Raw genomic sequence first — 22,899 nt, 5'->3', positions numbered from 1 at the left:
AAGCCTTCGGCCCTCAGGTTCCAGGCCCCGCCCCTCGGAGGCCGAAGCCAATCGGAGAGCCGCGATCTCGTCGCGCGTGCCTCACCCCCGCCGGCAGTGACGTGCCCCACCCCACAGCCGCGGGATTCAAACTCCCGGAAGCGGCTCCTGCGCGGGAGGGTGAGACTGGGCCGAAGCGAGGCGCCGCGCTTCCCCTCAGGTGCCAGCTGGCTGCTGGGGGCGGGGGGGGGGGGGGCGACCGCGGAGTGTGTCGGGGGCGGCCAGGGCCCGCAGCCCCGGGGCCGGGAGAGACCGCGAGGGAGGCGTGGTCAGTGGGGGATCGCGTTATCTGGGGCTCAATCTCTGCCCTCCCGGGTGCCCGTCGCGTTTCCCTGGCTCTCACTTGGCTCCTGGCCCTGGCTGGGTGCCTCACGGCCGTCGCCGATTCGATCCCTTCTTTCAGCCCTGCGGCGAGTATTAGCCTCCTCTTTCAGACAAGCGCAGGTAGTTCGAGTGACTTGGCCAGGGTCTTTCGTTAGTACAATTAGCAGGCACTTTCATGTCTGTTCTACAAACATCTTCAAAGTGGGGGTGAGAAAAAAGGTGCCTGTTTTTGCAGTTTTTCTTTGCCTGTCTTCCCACGTGAGATCTTCTGTGAGGGTTTTCGTAAGATTTGCCTCCACTTGCAGGCGACGGACGTTGCCTGTAATAGAGGCGTCGTGCCCTTTGCTGGTTATCTTAGTCTTTCACCTTAGAATGGGCAAAACTCCAGGGCTAACCTTGTGATAGATGGTTAACTATCAGTTTACCCGCTTCTGGTATTTTTAGGCTCTCTGAGTCCACACAGGATGACCCTTAAGGTCTCTTCCGTAGAAAAACCTTCTCCACCGAGGTGTCTAAGTAGGTCTCCTCTATGTTACTGGTATCATTTATCATTGTACTTTTCATTTCCTGAATAACATTTATTTTACAACTTGAGAATCTATATTTGTTTCCTTGTTACTGCCTGCCGCGTCTGCTAGATTGAAAGTTCCGTTATGTAAGTGACATGTCTCTTTCATTTCTTTCTTTCTTTTTTCTGCCGGTGTATACCCAGCACCTAATATGCTGTCTGGTAAATTAAATTCTCCAATATTTTTTGAATGCATGAATAGTATCATATTCCTCTGGATTCCCTAGTCACATTACCATTATTTTATCTTGGGATCCATAGGTGGAAAAATGCTTTGTAACCTCCCTAATCAAAACTACTTTTATTATATACACAGTAATTTTTGCTATGTATTTTGCTCCTAGAGTTTATATTATACCCTTGCTTCTTAAATGTCATCTAATACTGTTAGCAAATATGCTAAACTTCTCCTTACTCCTTATTCTTAATTCCTGTTATTCCTGAATTCTGTGAATATTGTCTCTTTTTCCTATAAATGCCTCATATTGGATTCTTCTCACTTCTGCCCACTGTGCTCTCTCAGCTGACTATTATTATTAAGATAGATCTGAACTAGGCCTAGCTTATAAAACAGAGGACTCACCATTACGTCAGGTAATGACGTTTCAATATCCAGATATTCAGAATTACATTATTTATCATTAGCTTTTAATTCTTGGGTAAAATTTGTCTTTGATTGTGGTCTACTTGTTTCAGGCTTCATTTAATGGTTTAATCATTGGTTATCCCTCCATTTTTTTTAAATGAAACTTTTCTATTGAACTATGACACACATACAGAATCCTGCACAAACACAAGAGTATAAGTTGACATTGAATACTCCCCATGTATCTACCACCCAGACTTTAAAAATATATAGTGTTACTAGCACGCTAGAAGCTTTCCCCAGCCCCTGTTCCATACCCTACTGGTTTGGCTATATCACTTCTATTTAGATAGAAAGGTTCTTCTGTTTAGCAAATTAGTTATTAGACCTTTTCAAACCTGAGATTTGACCTTGTAAACTCAGACTTATAACTGTATTTTTATTTTTACAGACATTTTCAGAAATGTCTTCCAGAAGTCCCAAAGATTTAATTAAAAGTAAATGGGGACCAAAGCCTAGTAACTCCAAACCAGAAGCTGCATTAGAAAAATTTAGGGGAGAAATTGCAGCCTTAAAAACATCGGTGGATGAAATTGCAAGCGGAAAAGGAAAGCTGACTGATAAAGACAGACACAGACTTTTGGAGGTAAGACCCTTTAAACTGTAGTAAGCTTTGCTGTAGGAGATGAGAAAGTATAATGATATAATGTAGTTTTTATGTTCACTAAATGTAAAAAACAAATCTAATGTCAACTTTGGGATTTAGCTTTTAATGTGAATGTTTAAAAACCCATTTAATCATGTATATTGGCTGCTTTACAAGTAATCTTTGTTTTCAGTTTCTTTAAGGTAAAATTATTACAGATATTAGCATTTTGTGTTCTGTTAAACTATATTTCCCTAATTTACAATTTGGTATGATATAGTCTGTAAAGCAGTTAGGAATTTGCTGAACTGGAAGGATTTAAAATTTAATCGTTAATTTGATTGTAATTTATTTTGCAAAAGTACTTTTATTGTTCATAGAAAATAAATGATCTGTAGTAAATAATATCATTGGATTTCTTTAAATTTTACTTTATAGGCACATGATAAAACCAAATGATTTATTATTTTTAACACATTTTATTATTTTAAAAATACCTAATATGTGTTAACATATTTTAACACATTTTTTAACACATATCACCAATTCTTAGATAGAAAGATTATTTTGTAATCTGGTGAAGGAATCTAATAGCTTTCCTGAGAGATCTCTTTCCAGTTCATTCCACTTCTGATGAGCACTGGCTATCAAAAACCCTTTATAATCAATTGAAATTAAACTTCCTGTAACTTCTACCCATTTGTTCTAGTTATGTCAATTAAAGCTACACAGAACAAGTCTTTTTTTTTTTTTTTTTTTTTTTTTTTATCCAATTGACTACTTTTCAGATATCCAAGGAAATCTTGCTTCCTCTTACTTTCCTGTAGACCAACCCCATATTCTTCAGCTTTACTGGCTTTTTCTCCTCCTGGTCACTTTCCTGAACACTCTGTGGTGTGTTCATGTCCCTCTTGAATTATGTACCTAGTATTGCATACAGTGGCAAACACAGGTTGAAGCAGTACTATTATTTCCTGTAATCTGGATAATATACTCTATGAAATCTTAAAATTGAATTCGTTTTTTTGGTAACTGTATCATACTACTGTCTTGTCCTAAGCTTGTAGGCAACTGAAAATTCCCTCATCATTTTCATACAACTGTCCAACTCAATTCCCCATCTTTATTTGAACAACTGCTTCTCTCCCCCACACTCAAATGCAAGTTTTTAGTTTTATGTTGTTTTTCCTTTGTTAGCATGTAAAGCCATTCTGCTAACTTTTCTCTATCATCTCTCTATTGATGAGTTCTCCCTTATGCCAGCAGGAGTTTAACAAATATGTCTTCTTTATCTTTCAAATCCTTGAAAATGTTGAACACTCCTTTGAAGATCACCTTCTAGATTTGACACCAGATCATTTATTAACAAAAAGCAAGTTTATGAATGCACTTTTATCAGTGTAGAACATTTTGTTATTTTTAAATTCTGTTGCTTCAAGTTCATCAGTGAGCATGTATCTCTTTGTGTGACTCACTTTTAGCCTTTAAGATTATTAGAACTGGCATGATGGGGGAATGACTAGCAGATACTCAGGTGAGAGCCAGCTTTTCTTCAGCTTTCTCTAACCACTGTTGACAGAGTTGATCTCTCCTTTCTGTGTCCATGTCCCATTCATTTTCTATATATCTTAACCACAGCACTTACCATATTGCATTAATGTACTGGTTTACCTCTCTGATTTCTCTGAGCGTAAGACCTTGGCTTCATCTTTTTTTTTAAACTTTTTATTTTATATTGGAGTATAGCTGATTAACAATGCTGTGACAGTTTCAGGTGCACAGCAAAGTGACTCAGCCATGCATATACATATATCCATTCTCTCCCAGACTCCCCTCCCAGGCTTCATCTTCTTTTTTGCCCTGGTATCTGGTATAATGCTGACTTGATATATAATAAACACTTCATAAATGCTTGTTGTAATATACTGTTTATTTTCGTGTTTGACCTGGCTTTGTTCTAAGATTCTTCTTGGTTTATATATAGAAAATTCGAGTCCTTGAAGCTGAGAGAGAGAAGAGTGCTTATCGCCTCACAGAGAAGGACAAAGAAATACAGCGACTTAGAGACGAGCTGAAAGCCAAACACAGCACTACTGCATTGCTTGAACAGCTGGAAGAGAAAACAAAGGAAGGTGAAAGGAGGGAACAGCTGTTGAAATCCTTGTCTGAAGAGACAGATGTATTGAAAAAACAGTTGTCTGCTACAACTGCAAGACTTGCTGAACTTGAAGGCAAAGCTGATACACTTTGTTTATCACAGGTACTAATTTCTTTAAACCCAGATTTTAAAAATCTTTTCTGATAGTTTGTAATTCTTATGGAGAATGAGTTTGTTAAAACATGCTTGGCAAATGGTGAAGCAGTATAGTATACTAACAGGTTCCTTTTTTTTTTATAGCCTGGTACTTCTCCATAAGCAAAAATAGGTAATATGGCTCCCTCCACTCCCCACACCATTGTTTTAATGCAAGGGAGTATTCATAATACAGAATCCACTGTGTATCTACAACAGGCAGGAAGATTTTGTTGAGTTCTTTTTTCTATAGTTTGTATTGTGAAAACAATAGGCTTCATTTTTTGGTTGTTTTTCTTATTTGAGATACCCAGTTAAAATATCAAGTATGCTTTTTTCCTAACTGTACATGCTTTTTCTCCCTCTCTTTTGTTTTAGCGTCACTAGTGTAGCAAAAAGAGCAAGGATTTGTGGGTAGGCAGATCTGAGTTCAGATCTTTGTTCTTCCACTTGCTAGCTGTGTGACTCTCTGAACAAATTCCTTAACCTCTCTAGCCTTGGAGACAATGCTAGAATTCACCAGACCCCTCTCCTAAATCTCAATTTCCACATCAGTAAAATCAGGGTAAGAACACTGGAGATTAAATGTTACGATATATGTAAATAGCCTAGCAGAGTTCCTGGCATGTAGTAAGTGCTAAATAAATGGTTTCTTATTGATCAGACCTTTGATTCTTCTGGAAATTTGGACATTTGAATAATACTAATACTACAACTATTACTACCACCTACAGAAGAAAATCTACAGCTTTCAGATACAATATGTCAACGATGATAAGGGTCTTTCTACTTTATCTCCCCTTTAGAGTACCTATAATTTATGTGTACTCTCATAGATGGGCAATTGAGTATTTCTACAGATGAGTTCAAAGAGGTTAAGCTTTTCTAGAGAATTTCCATAGAACTGAAACTTATGAAACATTATAGTCAGATCCTACGTGGTTGACTAAACCTTTACTTAAAGCTCAAGAATTAGTTTCTTTAATTTTGAAGGTGGAAATGTAAATCTTGGTAAGAATGATAATTTTAAAAATGTATTCTTATAATAATTGTGGAATACCCACTACTCATTTCTGTATTAGTCAGCATGTCTAATTGCCTAACAACCGATCTCCAAATCTCAGAGTCTTATATGACAAATGATTATTTTTCTCTCATGTCACAGCCTAGTGCAGGTTGGAGTGGAGGAGGCTTTGCTCCACATAGTCATTCAAAGATCCACGTTCCTTCCTTCTAGTGGCTCCCCCATCCCTCAGGGTGCAATCCTCCACCAGATCCGCTATACACAGCTGTGGGCTAGAGAGCATGTGAAGAATTGGGGGAGCGTGTGAGGTCTAGGCCTTGGAATGGCATATCTCACTTTTGCTCACGTTCCATTGGACAGAATTCAGTCTCATGACCTCACTAACCACAGGCAAGTCTGGGAAATGTAGTCCACAATATGCCCAGGGAGAAAGGATAGGGATTTGATGAATTATCTCTGTCATAGTTTCTACCTAAAGGACTAAATTGAGAGGGAGAAAGGGCTACATACTAGGGTTGCTAGAGCATCTTTGGAGAAAAAAATATTTTGAGCTTTTTGCCATCCTTCACATACATCTCTTTCCTTATAGCTGTTAAAAGACTGAAATACAGCTTTTTATGAGTTTTGTTGACTAGCCTGGGTACCTTACCACCTACTTCCCCTCTTTTTTTTCCTCTATGAGAAAATGAAGAAAAAAGAGGGGACAAATTATGTTTTGAGTTCTATATGAATGAATACTAATTAATACTATTGCTAACACAAATATAATTCTAGAAAACAACTTTCGTCTTTTATTTGCCAATTTAATATTTTCCAGATTTCATTTAAATAGCCCAGCTGTTTTGTCTCCTTCTGGTGAAAATCAGTGGGTTGTTCATATGCATTGAGGGCTATTCTGGTGATCCTGGGGTCCAGGTGACCTCAGAGGTCAAATTAGATATGAAATCTCAGGGTTTCCAATCTGCTTAGAAAGCTTCCAGGATATCTTAATTCTGCTCTGCTACCCATCACCTGGCATATACCAGATCTGCATTTTGGGATGCCCCTGTGAAGTATACTGTATTATTATGAAACTAAATATAATGAGGAAACCTCTGTTGTTAAATTTATGATGTTAACTAATATTGATTTACTTGTAGACTGTGGCTACAAGTTGCTTCAATTCATCAATGAGTAATATTCATGAAATGGAAATACAGCTGAAAGATGTAAGTTCATTTTTCTTTTATTAAGTTATGGCTAAAGAGGACTACTTTATTTATTATTAAATTTCATGGAAATTGACAGCAGTGATGCTGTGGCTTGAAAAAAATCTTTTGAGGAGATGGAGAAATGAATGGTTTGAGATCATCTCTCTAGGTTACTACCTTTAAGTCTCTTTCCAGGCATTCAAGAGGGCCAGTTCCTCTAAGTATGGACTCTTTAGGATAGAAAGCCCTAGAAATCACCCATTTCTACCAAATACCTCAACAGTATCCCTTCTTCACCTAAATCTAATTTGCTCAACTATTTTATTATTATAATGTAATTTAACTTGTAGCTTTTTTTTCTTTTTGTTTATCCATGCAAGATGTACTCTTTAGTTTGAAATTATTCCCTTAGAACCAGGGTTTGCTTTCATAGTTTGAAAAGGAAACACATTCTTTGTGTATTCAATGTTTCTTTTTTCTAGAATTTGATATGAGGTTATTTTAGATATATGGTAAATCTCTATTACTTCAAACTTATGTCTTAAATGGATTGGTGAGTTTCATTGGAAATTAAATAAATTGGGGACACAGAACTACTATTCACACTGTACTTTTTCAAGTTTTAAGATTAGATATGCAAAGTATGAAATTCTTGATTTAATTATTGGGTCAGTAGGTAGATATTGTGATTCCAGAAATATTACTGGCATGTCTACCCTGATATAGATATGCTCTTAAGATTCCTGTTTTATCTTATCTAGCAGGTGTACCTTGAGGTCTATTTGATCTTCAAAAGAAGAATTTAAATCTGCTGAGTGTCTATATAACTGGGTACCACATACCCTTATCAAAGTAATTTACCTAGAGGTAACAAAAATACAGAAGAAACATAATTATTAAAAAACTATCAAAAGAAGTTTTTTGTATGTCATATACTATCCCCAGCATCTACAAAATTGGAAAGAATGACTAAATGGAATCTTGCGAAGTTTCTTGAATTTCACTAGTGTCTCTTTTAGCAAAGTACCTGAAAAATAGATGCTGTTTTCTTAAACTCGGGTAATTTTTAGGCTTCTCAGTGCTAACTGCTTCAAAGAACAACTAAAGTTATTTTTATGTAATGACAATTGGTCTAGGGTAGAACCTGAGATTCTCCATTTCCAGTAAGCTTCAGGTGCTGCTGCTACTGTTAGTGGTCTGAAGACCACCCTTTAAGAACCATTAAATTACATTTGGGGAGCAAGAGGTGGTTTAGCTCTGGTCATCCCTTTGGAGTCTCAGCAGATCTTTTAGAGCAGGAGGAGAATTATAGTTGGAGGATTTAGGAGCAGGGAAAGAGAAATCTCACTCCTCAGAGTCTGCACTGTCACAGTATTGGCTTTGGGGAGCTCAGCAATTCTAATCCTACACCCTCTGCAAAGCTCCCACAAAACTTCCTGTAGAAGTTTGCCCACCTATTTTAAGAATCAGTATTTGTTATGGTAAAATAATTTTAAGGCTGAGCTGTATCATTCCTCAGCTACCATTTAGGTCTGGCTGATATTTTGAAATAATTACACAGAGTTAATGCTGTAAACATTCTCCAGTGTCAGTAACCTTGAAACCGAATAGCTAAAATCAGTTTTAATAGACATTTCTTTTTTTTTTTTTTTTTTTTTTTTTTTTTTTTTTTTTTTTTTTTTTTTTTTTTGCGGTATGCGGGCCTCTCACTGTTGTGGCCTCTCCCGTTGCGGAGCACAGGCTCCGGACGCACAGGCCCAGCGGCCATGGCTCACGGGCTCAGTTGCGCCGCGGCATGTGGGATCTTCCCGGACCAGGGCACGAACCCGTGTCTCCTGCATCGGCAGGCGGATTCTCAACCACTGCGCCACCAGGGAAGCCCTAATAGACATTTCTTGCTCTTGATTTTAAAAATCAGATTTTTAGGGAATTCCCTGGCGGTCCAGTGGTTAGGACTGTCAGCTTCCACTGCAGGGGACACAGGTTCAATCCCTGGTTGGAGGGCTAAGATCCCAAAAGCTGTGCAGTGAGGCCAAAAAAAAAAAAAAATTAATGAATAAGGAAAATCTGATTTTTTTTTTTTTTTTTTGCAGTACGTGGGCCTCTCACTGTTGTGGCCTCTCCTATTGTGGAGCACAGGCTCCAGACGCACAGGCTCAGCGGCCATGGATCACGGGCCTAGCCGCTCCATGGCATGTGGGATCTTCCCTGACCGGGGCACGAACCCGTGTCCCCTGCATCGGCAGGCAGACTCTCAACCACTGCGCGACCACGGAAGCCCAGAAAATCGGATTTTTAAACATAGAATTATGGAAGATAAATAATAATTATTTTTAATTTTTTATTTGGAAAAAATTCAAATTTACAGAAAAGTTACAAGAATGGAAAATGGTACATAGAACCCCACATACTCTTTACCAAAATTGAACTATTGTTGGGACTCCCCTGGTGGTGAAGTGGTTAACAGGTGACACGGGTTCAATCCCTGATCTGGGAAGATACCCACATGCCACAGAGCAGCTAAGCCCGTGCGCCACAGCTACTGAGCCTGCACTTTGGAGCCCGCGAGCCACAACTACTGAGCCCATGAGCCGCAACTACTGAAGCCTGCGCGCCTAGAGCCTGTGCTCGGCAACAAGAGTAGCCACTGTAATGAGAGGCCTGCGCACTGCAGCGAAGAGTAGCCCCCGCTCACCGCAACTGGAGAAAGCCCGTGCACAGCAACGTAGACCCAATGCAGCCAAAAATAAATACATAAAATAAATTTTTTAAAAAATTGAACTATTGGGGCTTCCCTGGTGGCGCAGTGGTTGAGAGTCCGCCTGCCGATGCAGGGGACACGGGTTCGTGCCCCCGTCCAGGAAGATCCCACATGCCGCGGAGCGGCTGGGCCCGTGAGCCGTGGCCGCTGAGCCTGCACGTCCGGAGCCTGTGCTCCGCAACGGGAGAGGCCACAACAGTGAGAGGCCCGCGTACTGAAAAAAGAAAAAAAAAAAAAATTGAACTATTGTTAACATTTTACCCCATTTTATACTCTTTCTCTTTCAATCCCCACCCCCATCCACACACACACACAGATATAATTTTTTTTTTTTTTTTTTTGGCTGCATTGGGTCCTCGTTGCTACACGTGGGCTTTTCTCTAGTTGCGGAGAGCGGGGGCTACTCTTTGTTGTGGTGCACGGTTTCTCACTGCGGTGGCTTCTCTTGCTGTGGAGCACGGGCTCTAGGCGCGTGGGCTTCAGTAGTTGTGGCTTGTGGGATCAGTAGTTGTGGCTCGAGGGCTCTATAGCGCAGGCTCAGTAGTTGTGGCATACGGGCTTAGTTGCTCCACGGCATGTGGAATCTTCCTGGACCAGGGCTCGAACCTGTGTGCCCTGCACTGGCAGGTGGATTCTTAACCACTGCGCCACAAGGGAAGTCCAGTATTTTTTTCGGAACCATAAAATAGTTGCATATATCTACAGCCCTTTAAGCCTATAGACTTCAATGTATTTTCCTAAGAATGAGGATACTTTTTTTTTTTGAGGATACTCTCTTACATGACTACAGTACAGATAGCAACTTTAATAAATTTAACATGAACACAATACTTGTATGTTATCTACCATCCATATTACGGTTTTGTCAATTGATGCACATTTTTTCTTCCTCCAATATAGGCTAACATTTCAATCTACAGTAGAGTTTTTGCCCAAAGAATATTTAATGGATCCCTGCCAAAGCAGGAGGAAGAGCTTTAGTAGCATTCCATACGGCTTCACTTTTGCCCACTCCTGTTCTGTATTTTTACTGATAACTTGGATGGAAATGGTAAATGCATGTCTAACAAATGTGTAGATGACACAAAGCTGGAAGAGCTAACTAATGCGAGGAGGACTCTAAGGATACAAAACCCATAATGTCAGCCTTCACTGAAAGCTCTCAAATCCATTTATTATTGATTCTCTAAAGAAATGAAAGAGTGGATGCAAAGAGTCAGTGAGGTGAGGAGTAAAGAAGTGTTTACTACTTTATTGAAGTAACATCGCCATCACGTGGCCCTTTAGAATATTGTCTCGTGCTCGCTTTGGCAGCATGTATACTAAAATTGGAACGAAACAGAGAAGATTAGCACGGCCCCTGTGCAAGGATGACATGCAAATTCGTGAAGCAGTCCATATTTAAAAAGACAAAGAATATTGTCTCTCTATATCTTAAACCAATATAGTTTTGTTTCTCCTACTTAAGTAATGTATAGACAGATTCATTTAAAAGAAGAAAATTTTCAGGCCCATCCAACGTTGACTTAAATTATATTAAAATATTGCTTAAATACGGACGTATTTTAAATTCAGTATAAAGTTAGGTATCTTTAGCATCTAACAGTGACTTATAAGTATTAGGATATATGTGTGCTTTTTGAGTCATACAATGCTACATCTCTTATCAATTAAATTTGAGTGTATAAAACAGAGTGGCTCTACAGTATCTCTGCTTGATAAATGAACTCTTCAGCCATATGAGGAAAACTAATGTTATAACTGCCTGACAGGTGCAGAGAGAAGAGTGGCTGTGGGGAGGGCCCTGGACTAAGTCATTGATTCCAGAGGCTGCCTCTGTCTTCCTAATCCATTTCCTAGTTTTATAGAGAACAGACATTGAAAATCCTTTAAGCCCCGTACCTGGAAGCTTTGCTCATTAGTTTGTAGGATACTTGTGGAAGCAGCCTAGCAAAGGTTGGAGGAACTCTCTAGACTTAGAGTTTCCCTATATAGAGATCTTTTTGGACATAGAGCTCAACTGCCTGTATCTTTTAAAAATTATTTATTTATTTATTTATTTACTTACTTACTTACTTATGGCTGCGTTGGGTCTTCATTGCTGCACACGGGCTTTCTCTAGTTGTGGTGAGCGGGGGCTACTCTTCATTGCGGTGGCTTCTCTTGTTGCGGAGCACGGGCTCTAGGTGTGCGGGCTTCAGTAATTTTGGCTCGCGGGCTTTAGAGCTCAGGCTCAGTAGTTGTGGCACACGGGCTTAGTTGCTCTGCGGCATGTGGCATCTTCCTGGTCCAGGGCTCGAACCCGTGTCCCCTGCATTGGCAGGTGGATTTTTCTTTAAATATGTGATTACTTCTTGGGGTGTAAACTTTCTTTTTTTAAAAAAATTTTATTTATTTTTTTGGCTATGTTGGGTCTTTGTTGCTGCGCGCAGGCTCTCTCTAGTTGTGGCGAATGGGGACTACTCTTTGTTGCGGTGTGTGGGCTTCTCATTGTGGTGCCTTCTTTTTGTTGCAGAGCATGGGCTCTAGGTGCACATGCCTCAGTAGTTGTGGCTCGTGGACTCTAGAGTGCAGACTCAGTAGTTGTGACACATAGTTGCTCTGTGGCATGTGGGATCTTCCCAGACCAGAGATCGAACCTGCATCCCCTGCATTGGCAGGCGGATTCTTAACCACTGCATCACCGTGGAAGTCCCTACCTGTATCTTTAAAGGATGAAAATTCCTACCTGAAAGAAGATGCCCTGATATGCAAACAACAACTTCCAGTACGTTCTCACCACTTATCCCATCTCACCCTTATAGAGTGAGATTGTGGGGCAGAGGGCAGGAGCCCCTCCTTTTACAGTGTACCTACAACAAATGCAGGATGATTCATAAAGAATTGAACACTTCTGAAAATGTATTCCAGTATGTATATGTTACTTCAGTAGAGTTACACCGTGCAACTTTTTTGTTAAGAACTTTGTGTTTTTGCCATCTCTTTCTGGTAGCCCTGAAGGTTAAGAAGTTACACATCCTGGCTGCCACACTTTCATTACTGATAATAGTAAATTCTAACAGGTCTGGGATGAATTATGACACAAAGGATCCATATTATCACAACTATTTCTATAATTCTAAGATTATAGAAATAGTTGTGATAGTTCCATTACGCATTACTTAGTTAATGAGTAATCAATTTTTGAAAATGTTTTATTCTTTTTGAATCACTCTAAATGTATTGTTCTACTGTGCGTAAGGAACTGCTAGATTCTTTCCTGCCCTCTCCTCTTCCCTGAACACTCACAAACTCTGGTTTGGGGCTATAAGTCTTGCTGGTTCTTGCAGCCATTGTTTCCCCACCCCGTGTTGTCAACATCATTCACAAACATTTATCAGGCAGCCACTGGCTACGGAAACAGTGAACACAAACAAGGAACTGTGAAAGAAAATATCTAAATAAGCCTGTGCTCAGCTATCCAGAGGGCTCAGGATGTAGTTATGATAAGAAGTATCATCAAGAAGCAATCAAGGTCATGAGTATAAGATGCCAAATAGATTGAGTGGATATGAAAATCACTATTGGCTTAGGAAGGAGAGGAAGCTTAATGAGGACAGTTATGGTGAGAAGCCTTGAAAGACAAGCCTGGATTCATCAGAACTTGATGAAAATGTGGTATTTAAGTGGGCAGGTAACATAGGAAGGGGTTCTAGGGCACTCTGTACAGAGGGAAGAGGCACAGAGGGTGTGCACAGTTGTGTAGACAACAAGGCAGCAGTGGAGGAGAGGAAAGGCCAGGCTGCGAGCTGAAGAGATGGGAGGTGGCAGATGGTGGACAATTTTAATGTCAGCCTAAGGGAACATAGCTACAGTTCAGCAAGTGGTGTCCTGAAGCTTTAAAATATTCTCAGTTATTTAATATAATTAGAACAATTTAGCACTTTGGGGGACCGAGGAAGAGGTTGAACTGAACTTAGTAGTAGTAACTATTTTAACTCAAAATACTGAGTTATCGTTGTATTAACTGACTTAAAGCTTTTGGTCATGGCCTGCATCTTCTCCCACTCTTCTCAATGGGGAAATCACCCTCCAACTGAGGATTTCTAAATCCCCAAATGATCAGGGTTTACCAAGACCCAGCAGTGAATCATTGCTCAAGCAGGTATTCCTGTGGGGACAGACAGGTGATAGCATGGGCGGCAGGGACAGAGGGCTCAGTACCAATGAGCTTGGCCATTGCGAAGGGGTGTTAGCATCACTGTGTGTGCCTCCTCCTGGGGCCCTTCATCCATAACATTTTATGCATGTGACATCAGGTTTAGCTGTGCATGCTCTCTTTACACAAACAGTAATTGAGACTTATTTCCCCAGCCTCCCAGTAACATAGAACGAAAGGGGGGTGGTCCCATCCTTTTGGACTGAAGACCTAAATTGGAAAGGAGAGAGGAGTTATAATCTCATTGCATGTTGGTGCTACAGTATAAGAATTTCAAGACTTTTTTCCCTGAGTACCCACAGGTGAATTGTCTTCTTTGCTAGCTAACCTGAGTCTGTGTCCTGCTTTTAATAACAACAATGAAAGATGTTATGGGCAAAACAGGAGGTATGGATGAGGGGGAGGAGGTATGTACAGTTGCTGGGGATGCCCCAGCAGGCTCCTTTGGCTTTGCCTTTGACTGAATTTGCAAGGATCTAGTGGTTAAGAGAAGTGAGAGTTAGAATCAGAAGATATATGAATTTGTCCTAGTTAATAATCAAAATATCAATAGAATTTTTCATTAAGAAATTTCATAAATCTATACACCTCTGTCCATATCTTCTACCTTGTTGTATCCACTAAAGTTAATGTAGCTTCTTTTTTTAAAAAAATATAAAACTTCATTCAATTTTTTAAAATGTATTTTTATTTATTTATTTTGGCTGCGTTGGGTCTTTGTTGCTGCGTGTGGGCTTTCTTTAGTTGCAGCGAGTGGGGGCTACTCTTCGTTGAGGTGCAAGGGCTTCTCATTGCTGTGGCTTCTCTTGTTGCGGAGCACAGGCTCTAGGCGTGCGGGCTTCAGTAGTTGTGGCACGTGGGCTCAGTGGTTGTGGCTCGCAGGCTCAGTAGTTGTGGCACACGGGCTTAGTTGCTCCACGGCATGTGGGATCTTCCCGGACCAGGGCTCAAACCCATGTCCCCTGCATTGGCAGGTGGGTTCTTAACCACTGAGCCACCAGGGAAGCCCTTAATGTAGCTTCTTATGTGAATATTTTGCTAATGTCTTGCCACAGATCAGGTGGTATGATCCACAGAAAATGTAGATGTGATTTTATAAAATTTTCCAGCTTGTGCTAGGTGGCTGGTAAGGCATCATCTAGTTTCTTGTAGGAAAGATGTAACTGAGATGAAAAACTAATATTAGCAGTAACAGTAAAGTGAATCACTTTCCCTCTTACCAGCTAACTTAAACAGACACTGCTTATTTTATTAATATTATCCCATCATTCAAATAATTTCTTGACTACACATTGTATGCAAAAGCTGGGAATCCTCTTGGAAAAGCCTGGTCTGCCACTTCAAGGAGCTTACTATCTATTTGAGAGAAACAGCAAACACAAAAAAGCTGAAGATGGTTGGTAAAATAATTTTTAAAAATGTGTAGACATATGTATATATAACAACTGAGTTCATAAGCCCGTATACAAACCAGATGAATGGTCCCAATTTGGGAGTTTTGAGTTCTAAAAGATGTAAAAGATGAAAATTGGTGATGAGGAGAGAGGGTGGTATTTAAGTTTGAGATGGAGTTAGCAGTGCAAACAGTTTATTGGGGAGCGACATCTGTGAAAGTAAAAGGAAGGCAGCAGGACTGGGCAGGGGCACCGTCAGGCCAGGATGCAAACCTGACAGAGCCTCTGTCCACCCTGTGGAGAGCTCCCAGGCAGAGCCCTATGTTGGGTGGAAACAGCTCTTTCTTAAAAGTGTATCTGAGCAGTGCATCTCCACCTCTACCACATTCTGTAAAAGACATTCTGTTTACAGAGAATGACATGGACACAGACACAAAGCAAATTGTGTATAGGAAACAGCAGACAAATGAACTTAACCCCATGTAGACGTGACTTTGCCATGTTATTAGGTATTCTGAAGGTGTGTGGCCTTAGAATGTGTCTCTGTGTCAGGAGCTTTACAGTGGTTGCCTAGAATCATTCTATGATGTGAGCTGTAGAGTTTTTGTATGCTGGAAAAGACTGCATCCCTTGGGCTCCCTTGTCAATTTTAAGAGTTTGGGTTTTTATCATTGATTTGCTTTCATTTTAACTTTGAGGCTCTGGAGAAAAATCAGCAATGGCTTGTGTATGATGAGCAGCGAGAGGTCTACGTAAAAGGACTTTTAGCCAAGATCTTTGAGTTGGAACAGAAATTGGAAACAGCTGTTCATGCACTCCCACAGGAGACAAAAAAGACTGAATCAGAAGGTACTGGTATAAAAATGTTCTTTAGGGTTGGCCTGCCTGACATTTTTCAAAAGGAGAGATTCATCAAATTTAGATTCTTACAGACATGTGTTATAAAGTAAAGTAAGAGCAGGTCTGCTAGCCCTGAAGTAAGAAATACCATTTTAGCCAGTCTGTTTCATTTCCCATTGTTTTCTGATACCAAAGGGCATAAGTCACAGGGTAAAGGGATCTTGCAGCCCTGAAGGCACATTACGTTTTCTCCACCTTACATATCCTTCCCCTCTTTCAAAGTCCTTCTCCAACTTTATTTCCCCCAGTGCTGACCTTATCTTTTTACTCAGCTTCCCTTTAGCAGTTATTCGTATCAATCCCAGGAGAAAGATTACATTTTTATACATTATTCTTCAATCATTTGAATCTCACCCTAGAATTGAGGTGAAGTTTCTTCTGATTGATGCTGTCTTTTGTGCCAAGTGGTTTTCAGCTTCTCTGACACTGATCTCCATTGCGTTTCACAAGAAGCCTAAGAGGTGGGGCAGGAAGGTTCATTATTCTTATTTTACAGATAGATTCAGCAGTTCCAGGTGATGAGCCAGGAAAAGAAAACCCCCGGTGCAAAGCACTCATTTAGAATGACTGACAGCCTTACTGGGACTGGAGCCTTGAATTATAGAAAGAGAAGGCTAAGGAAAGACCAGCAAGGCTTATAATCTTAGAGCTTCACATGTGAATATTTAAAATGAAACTAATGCTAAAAAAGTATAAAAGGAATACCTCTAGATATAATTTAAAGCTTTTTATTCCTAAGGGGACAAAGTTACTACTGTAATGCCTTTATAAGTTTACTACACATAAAAGTAGGATTTTAATTATGGGTGAAGTCTAGTCTTTTTCTCTGGTAATATAGTTTTCCTTTTCTCTCTCCGTCTCTCTCTCTGTGTTTTATCAAAGCAATATAAGCACTTGTTAAAATAATTTAATAGTAGTACAGAAGACCCTGTTCTACCTTTCCCATCCCATCCTAATGCCTATTTCTTCCTCCCATCAGGGCAGCTGCTTTGAAACATTTCTGGTTTTGGTTTTGGTAATTACCTCCATATCTATAAACAATGAGTTGATGGCCCTATTTGTTGATTTGTTTTCTTTAGACATTAGTGACTTTTCCTCCCTCAGAATAATTATATTACTGTTTTTAGTTCTTCTATTTATTCATTTTGTGACTTCAAGTAGTATACCTGAACTTCTGTTTCTTGTTCTGTCAAATATCAGCCGTGTTCTCTATCTCTTGACTTTTCGTTTTTGAAGGTGAGGAAATAAATGTGATCTTATTTATAGAAACATATTTACATTTATTTTTTCAGGAAAATTCTCTCTTTTATAAAGTGAGTTGTGCCCTGATATGTTTGTCATAGGTTATCTTCAAGAAGAAAAGCAAAAATATTACAACCATCTCTTGGCAAATGCAAAAAACGATCTTGAGGTGGAACGACAAACAATACCTCAGTTGAATTTTGAACTTAGTGAATTTAGAAGAAAATATGAAGAAACCCAAAAAGAAGTGCAAGATTTAAATCAGCTGTTGTGTTCACAAAGAAAGGCAGATGTACAACATCTCGAAGACAATAGGCATAAAACAGAGAAAATACAAAGGCTCAAGGAAGAGAATGATCTTGCCAGGGAAAAACTTGAAGAAGAGAAGAAGAGATCTGAAGAGCTCTTATCTCAGGTGAGTCTAACCAGCAAGGTTTTCCATGGTTTACAATTCAGAATTTTCATGGTACTTACTAAGTGTCAGGGACTATTTTAACTACTTGGGAACCATCAAGGAGCAACGCAAGTTCCTGCCCCCTCTTAGGAGTTCATACTTAGAAGGGAGACAGGCCATAAACAAGTACCTAAATAAACAAGTAAACTAAAGAAAATAAAACAGGGTAATACGACCAAGAGAAATCGGGGGCCAGTGGAGGCATAACTGAGGAGATGGTATTTGGACAAAGCTGATGGTGAGAAGGAACCGGTGAGGTGGGTGACTGTGGGAATTCCCTCCTAGTGGGAGGAAATCACAGACACAAAAGCTGAGTGAGGAGGAGTTAGGTATGTGTGAGAAGCTGAAAGAGGGGAAGTTAAGGGGGGATCAAGGCTGATTCCTAGGCTGGCACTGAGATTGTGATGACACTGGCTCAAGTTAATTACCAGATGCCCTCCACGTTCTCACTATGCTCGCAGCTAGATCCAGGATATCCGTCTCAGTAATGTTGGCATTGCTGAGGATTATTAGAATTGAATACCACTTCAACAGAAACTCATTAATTTAAATTTTGCCTGGCAGCATGAAATAATGGAAAAAACATAATTTGAGGTCCATACCAGGTCTCTAATTGTGTGGCCTAAGGAAAATCAGCTAACTTCTCTGACTTGCAGGTTATTTGTGTCAAATTAATAATAGTAAATATAACAACCTCTTCTCGCCTCATAGGACTTTTATGAAGGTCAACTGAGAGAATGTAAAAGTGCTTTGTAAATTAAAGGGCTGGGTAAATGTTAGTTATTGCTACTATTAGAATAGTAATTTTGGGGACTTCGATGGTGGCACAGTGGTTAAGAATCTGCCTGCCAATGCAGGAGACACGGGTTCAAGCCCTGGTCCAGAAGATCCCACGTGCCGTGGAGCAACTGAGCTTGTGAGCCACAACTACTGAGCCTGTGCTCTAGAGCCCACGAGCCACAACTACTGAAGCCTGCGCACCTAGAGCCCGTGCTCTGCAACAAGAGAAGCCACCGCAATGAGAAGCCCACGCACTGCAATGAAGAGTAGCCCCCGCTTACCGCAATTAGAAAAAGCCCACGTGCAGCAATGAAGACCCAACGCAGTCAAAAATTAAATAAATTAATTTAAGAAAAAAAAGAATAGTAATTTTTAAAATCCTCCCAAAGTTGAGAGAGAGGGAAGAAAATAGTCTGTAACATTTGCCTTCTTAGTCTTTACCACCCTTACTTCTGCCTGCAGGTGCAAGCAGTGATATTTATAAAAGATTATGCAGAAGTGACTGAGAATTTTGCTCCTACTCTGGCCGAGGTGGCCAGGCTCTGCCAGCTTTGTTATCCTACTCAGAAATATTAGTGGATGTCAGGACCTAAAGGAAAGTGGGTGTGTCCACTGCAGTTTAGTGCTTTTTATCGACATTCAGTCTATGCCTCAGGGAACTCTTGGCCTGGGCAGTACTGCTCAGCTGCTTATATAGATAGGCTGCCCAACCACAGCTGGAAGGACCCGCCCAGAAGAGCAGGTGTTGCCCTGGTTAGAAATGTGAGCCTGTCATGCATCCCAGGTCAAGGCCAAACCATAAAATGTCAATGTGACAGCATTGGTTCTATTTACATCCTACAGGTCCAGTTTCTTTACACGACTCTGTTGAAGCAGCAAGAGGAACAGACAAGGGTAGCTCTGTTGGAACAACAGGTATTCATTGGGGTTGCTTCTAAATTCAATTTAACCCTTTAGAAAATGGAATTTTTCCTCATGTTTACACTATTCTGTGAAGAAACATTTGAAAGTTGTAGAAAATGTTTTTTAAAAACTTTAACAAAATATTTAAAGTGACTATCTTTGCCAGCCATGTGTTCCTGTTACTATCTTTAGGCTAAACCAGATTCTCTAAGGTGACTTGGCAATTTTCTTGACAGGTAGATGTTTGTCTTAGCAAATTTTATTCTTCCCTAAATGGCTGCTAGTCTGACCGGTTGTCCCTAATAGGGCTGCTTGATAACTTCAAGTGGAACTCAAAGAGACACCAGTTATTCTCAGAATAGACACCAGAGATTTTTAGTATATTCCAAACCAGGGAACAGCCATCTCTTTCCCTTCCCCACAAAAAGGAGGATGGGGAGGACAAATTCTAACCAGCAACTTCTTAAGCTGCTCCTCACTCACTTATACCTCAAGCTTTGGTTTTGCTCCTTGGACAAAGCTTTTTCATTTATCAACATCTCACTGTGCTCAGAGGAATTCTTGTTCTAATGGTACAATACATGTTTGCTTCTTGTGCTAATAAAAAAAAAATGCAAGCATCCAGTCAAGAAAACTAGACAGTATATACTAGCTGTCATTGTCTTGTCTTGGGCATTTTTTCTAGATGCAGGCATGTACTTTAGACTTTGAAAATGAAAAACTTGACCGTCAAAATATGCAGCATCAATTGCATGTAATTCTTAAGGAGCTCCGAAAAGCAAGAAATCAAATAACACAGTTGGAATCCTTGGTGAGTTCGGAATGGTTAAACTAAAACTTATTTTCATATTTCTCTTTCTTCCATCTTTCTATTTATATGTAAAACCATTTCCTGAAGTAGGAGGATACAGCTTAAAGAATGGCTGTTTCTCAAATCAATCAATCAAATCCCCTGCCTCTTTTGAAGCAAATGCCCTTTAAGCATCAGTTCAGAGGACTAGACAAAGGGACATTATGGGCCTCTTGGTAATGATAACATACTGGTGCCTGGGATCATTCCCCACCCACCCTGGGCTCTGTGATTCTAAAGGCACTAAACAGTGCCTGGCCTGGGGGATACAGGGGGTAAGGCAGGGCAGGTGTAGATCCTGAATTGAAATTATTCTTTTCTATTTAAAAAGAAAGAAAGAAAAAAATACTGGTTTTAGGGCTAATGGACTATTACTGTTAATACTCTCTTTTAGGCATATTGAGTTGAGTACTTTCTGTGGGTTACCCTGAACACATAATCTTTTTAAACATTAACCTTTTAGGGCTTCCCTGGTGGCACAGTGGTTAAGAGTCCGCTTGCCGATGCAGGGGACACGGGTTCGTGCTCCGGTCCAGGAGGATCCCACATGCCGCGGAGCGGCTGGGCCCGTGAGCCATGGCCTCTGAGCCTGCGCATCCAGAGCCTGTGCTCAGCAATGGGAGAGGCCACAGCAGTGAGATGCCCACGTACTGCAAAAAAAACAAAACAAACATTAACCTTTTAAATAACATGCTTCTATGAGGAAATGGTTTTTGATTTACCTATTTTCATCCTATTAATAAGCTTTGGACCAAATCTGTTAGGGTCTGTGTGTGTTATGTCCCATTAGCACACATTTCATATATCATCCTAGTACTGCAGAATATTTGCAGATGGTGAAATGTTACAAACAGAATTCCTCAGTTTTCAAAAGAGAAAAAAGCAGTTGTTAAAATCATTTGTAATTTCTTTATGAATAAAAGACAGAAAATAAATTTTTGGCTCTACGTCATTGATATTGACCATTTATAATATTTGAAATTGAAATTGAAAATTCATTCCTGTTGATGACTGTTTTTCAAAGTATAGGAAGCCAAAGGGTATACAAAAGAATCCATAATTTTCCTGTATTTTTCTTTGTGTTCCTACCATCCATCATCTTCATATTATGTTGTAAAGTACTCCCTTTTAAGCTTTACTGACTATTCTAAATTCCTCAGGGAAAAAATCATGAAATAGGGAAGTCACAAAGGAATTATACAACATCTTAGTCATTTCTGTGTATAACCTGTTTGACCTGCTAAAATTCTTTGCTGCTCTTAATTCCATGTAGTTCTTTATTACTGAAGTTACCCCTCTTTTACAAACCTAGCAAACTTTGTCAGCACTGCCCACCTGCCCACCTTTACATTTGGCTCTAAGCATTTTAATAAAACCTATCTATGTAAACACCCAACCCTAGTACTTCCTGGGTAAGTAATTTGGGTGATTTATAACTGCCTTGTATGTTACCACCATAAAACCAGTGACCAGAGAGATTCAGAAGAAAATCAGTCTACAGGGCTGAAGCAACTGGAGTACCTATGGAGCAGTTACAACTGCTGGATGGTAGGCCATCTATACAAACCGAGTTCGTTTGACATTTATTTTTCAGAAGCAGCTTCATGAGTTTGCCTTCACAGAGCCATTAGTCACCTTCCAAGGAGAGACTGAAAACAGAGGAAAAGTTGCCTCACCAAAAAGTCCTACTGCTGCACTAAATGAAAGCCTGGTGGAATGTCCCAAGTGCAATATCCAGTATCCAGCCACCGAACATCGAGATCTACTCGCCCATGTTGAATACTGTTCTAAGTAACAATATAATTATTCTTTGTTTTTGTGTCAAAAGATTCAGTACTGTATTTTACGTTAGCTTATGGACATTTTGAATTACTTATTTCACCTCAGATCAGAAAGTGCCTATATACCTTTGAGACTCTGGCATAGGAGTGAATCATTGTATTATTATTTTTTTGCCTGATTTGCATTTCCTTGGCAGTGATACCTCCCTACAATGGTTCATCTTGAGGCTTTAGTGACAGAATGTGGAGAGCATTGAATGCTGAGATGACTAACATTTTGCACTGTTAAAGTACTTGATGGAGAAAAGATAGTTCAGGTTATTGCTTGTGGGTCAAATTTGTTACACCAACAAGCAACTATTTTATGTTTTGTGGATTTTTAAAAATCAAAGGTAACTAACCAGGGATCTTATTGTGTTAGTATTTTTTAATCCAAGCACTTATTAAGCCTACAGTTCTGATTTTGATGTCCATTGTGAAAAGATGGTGATACTTTTTTCATTTTTTTTTCCTTTCTATGATAGAGCAGTTATTAGAAAAGTTGGGGATTTTCTTGATCTTTATTGCTGCTTACTGTTGAAACTGTAAACCTACCTGTGTTCTAAGCACAAAGCAGATTCTGTTTAAGGAATACTCCTTAGTAGCCACACACAATGTTTTCTGTAATGTTAACTGGCTATACCTTTAACTTGAATTTCATTAGCACCTATGTTGGTTAGCTAAAATTGTTAAACTGAATTTTGACAAAACCACCTAGCCCTCTCTTTTGATTTGCAGGTGTTTTATTTATTTATTTTTGGCACTCTTAAAAGCTGGGTGAGGTAATGAGCAGATATTTGCTTATCTGAATATATATTTTTATACATTTTATTTCTTCAGGTTTTCTAAAATGCTTAACACTGGGCTACTGTTAGTAATGTAGAGGAGAAAAGAATAAAATTATATAAGTTTTGCTCTGAGGAGTGT

The 22,899-nt window shown here is 39.8% G+C and overlaps 1 protein-coding gene and 1 non-coding gene across 2 annotated transcripts; both read left to right on the top strand.

Annotated features, from left to right (window-relative positions):
- Window positions 1-416: 416 nt before the first annotated feature.
- Window positions 417-22,891, top strand: CEP55 (centrosomal protein 55). The gene is made up of 9 exons (XM_067027452.1): window positions 417-483; window positions 1,969-2,163; window positions 4,148-4,423; window positions 6,620-6,688; window positions 15,722-15,872; window positions 17,267-17,580; window positions 19,243-19,314; window positions 19,988-20,113; window positions 21,747-22,891. The coding sequence occupies exons 2-9, from the start codon at window positions 1,981-1,983 to the stop codon at window positions 21,945-21,947; spliced, it is 1,392 nt and encodes a 463-aa protein (XP_066883553.1). The 5' UTR covers window positions 417-483; window positions 1,969-1,980; the 3' UTR covers window positions 21,948-22,891.
- Window positions 10,730-10,836, top strand: LOC131751779 (U6 spliceosomal RNA). Its single transcript, XR_009334336.1, has one exon. It is a non-coding gene; the product is annotated as a U6 spliceosomal RNA (small nuclear RNA).
- Window positions 22,892-22,899: the final 8 nt, after the last annotated feature.

Source organism: Kogia breviceps, chromosome 2 (assembly GCF_026419965.1).
Source record: "Kogia breviceps isolate mKogBre1 chromosome 2, mKogBre1 haplotype 1, whole genome shotgun sequence".
Taxonomy (NCBI): Eukaryota; Metazoa; Chordata; class Mammalia; order Artiodactyla; family Physeteridae; genus Kogia; species Kogia breviceps.
Note: the sequence above shows the minus strand (reverse complement) of the source record. Positions and strands in the feature narration are given on the sequence as shown.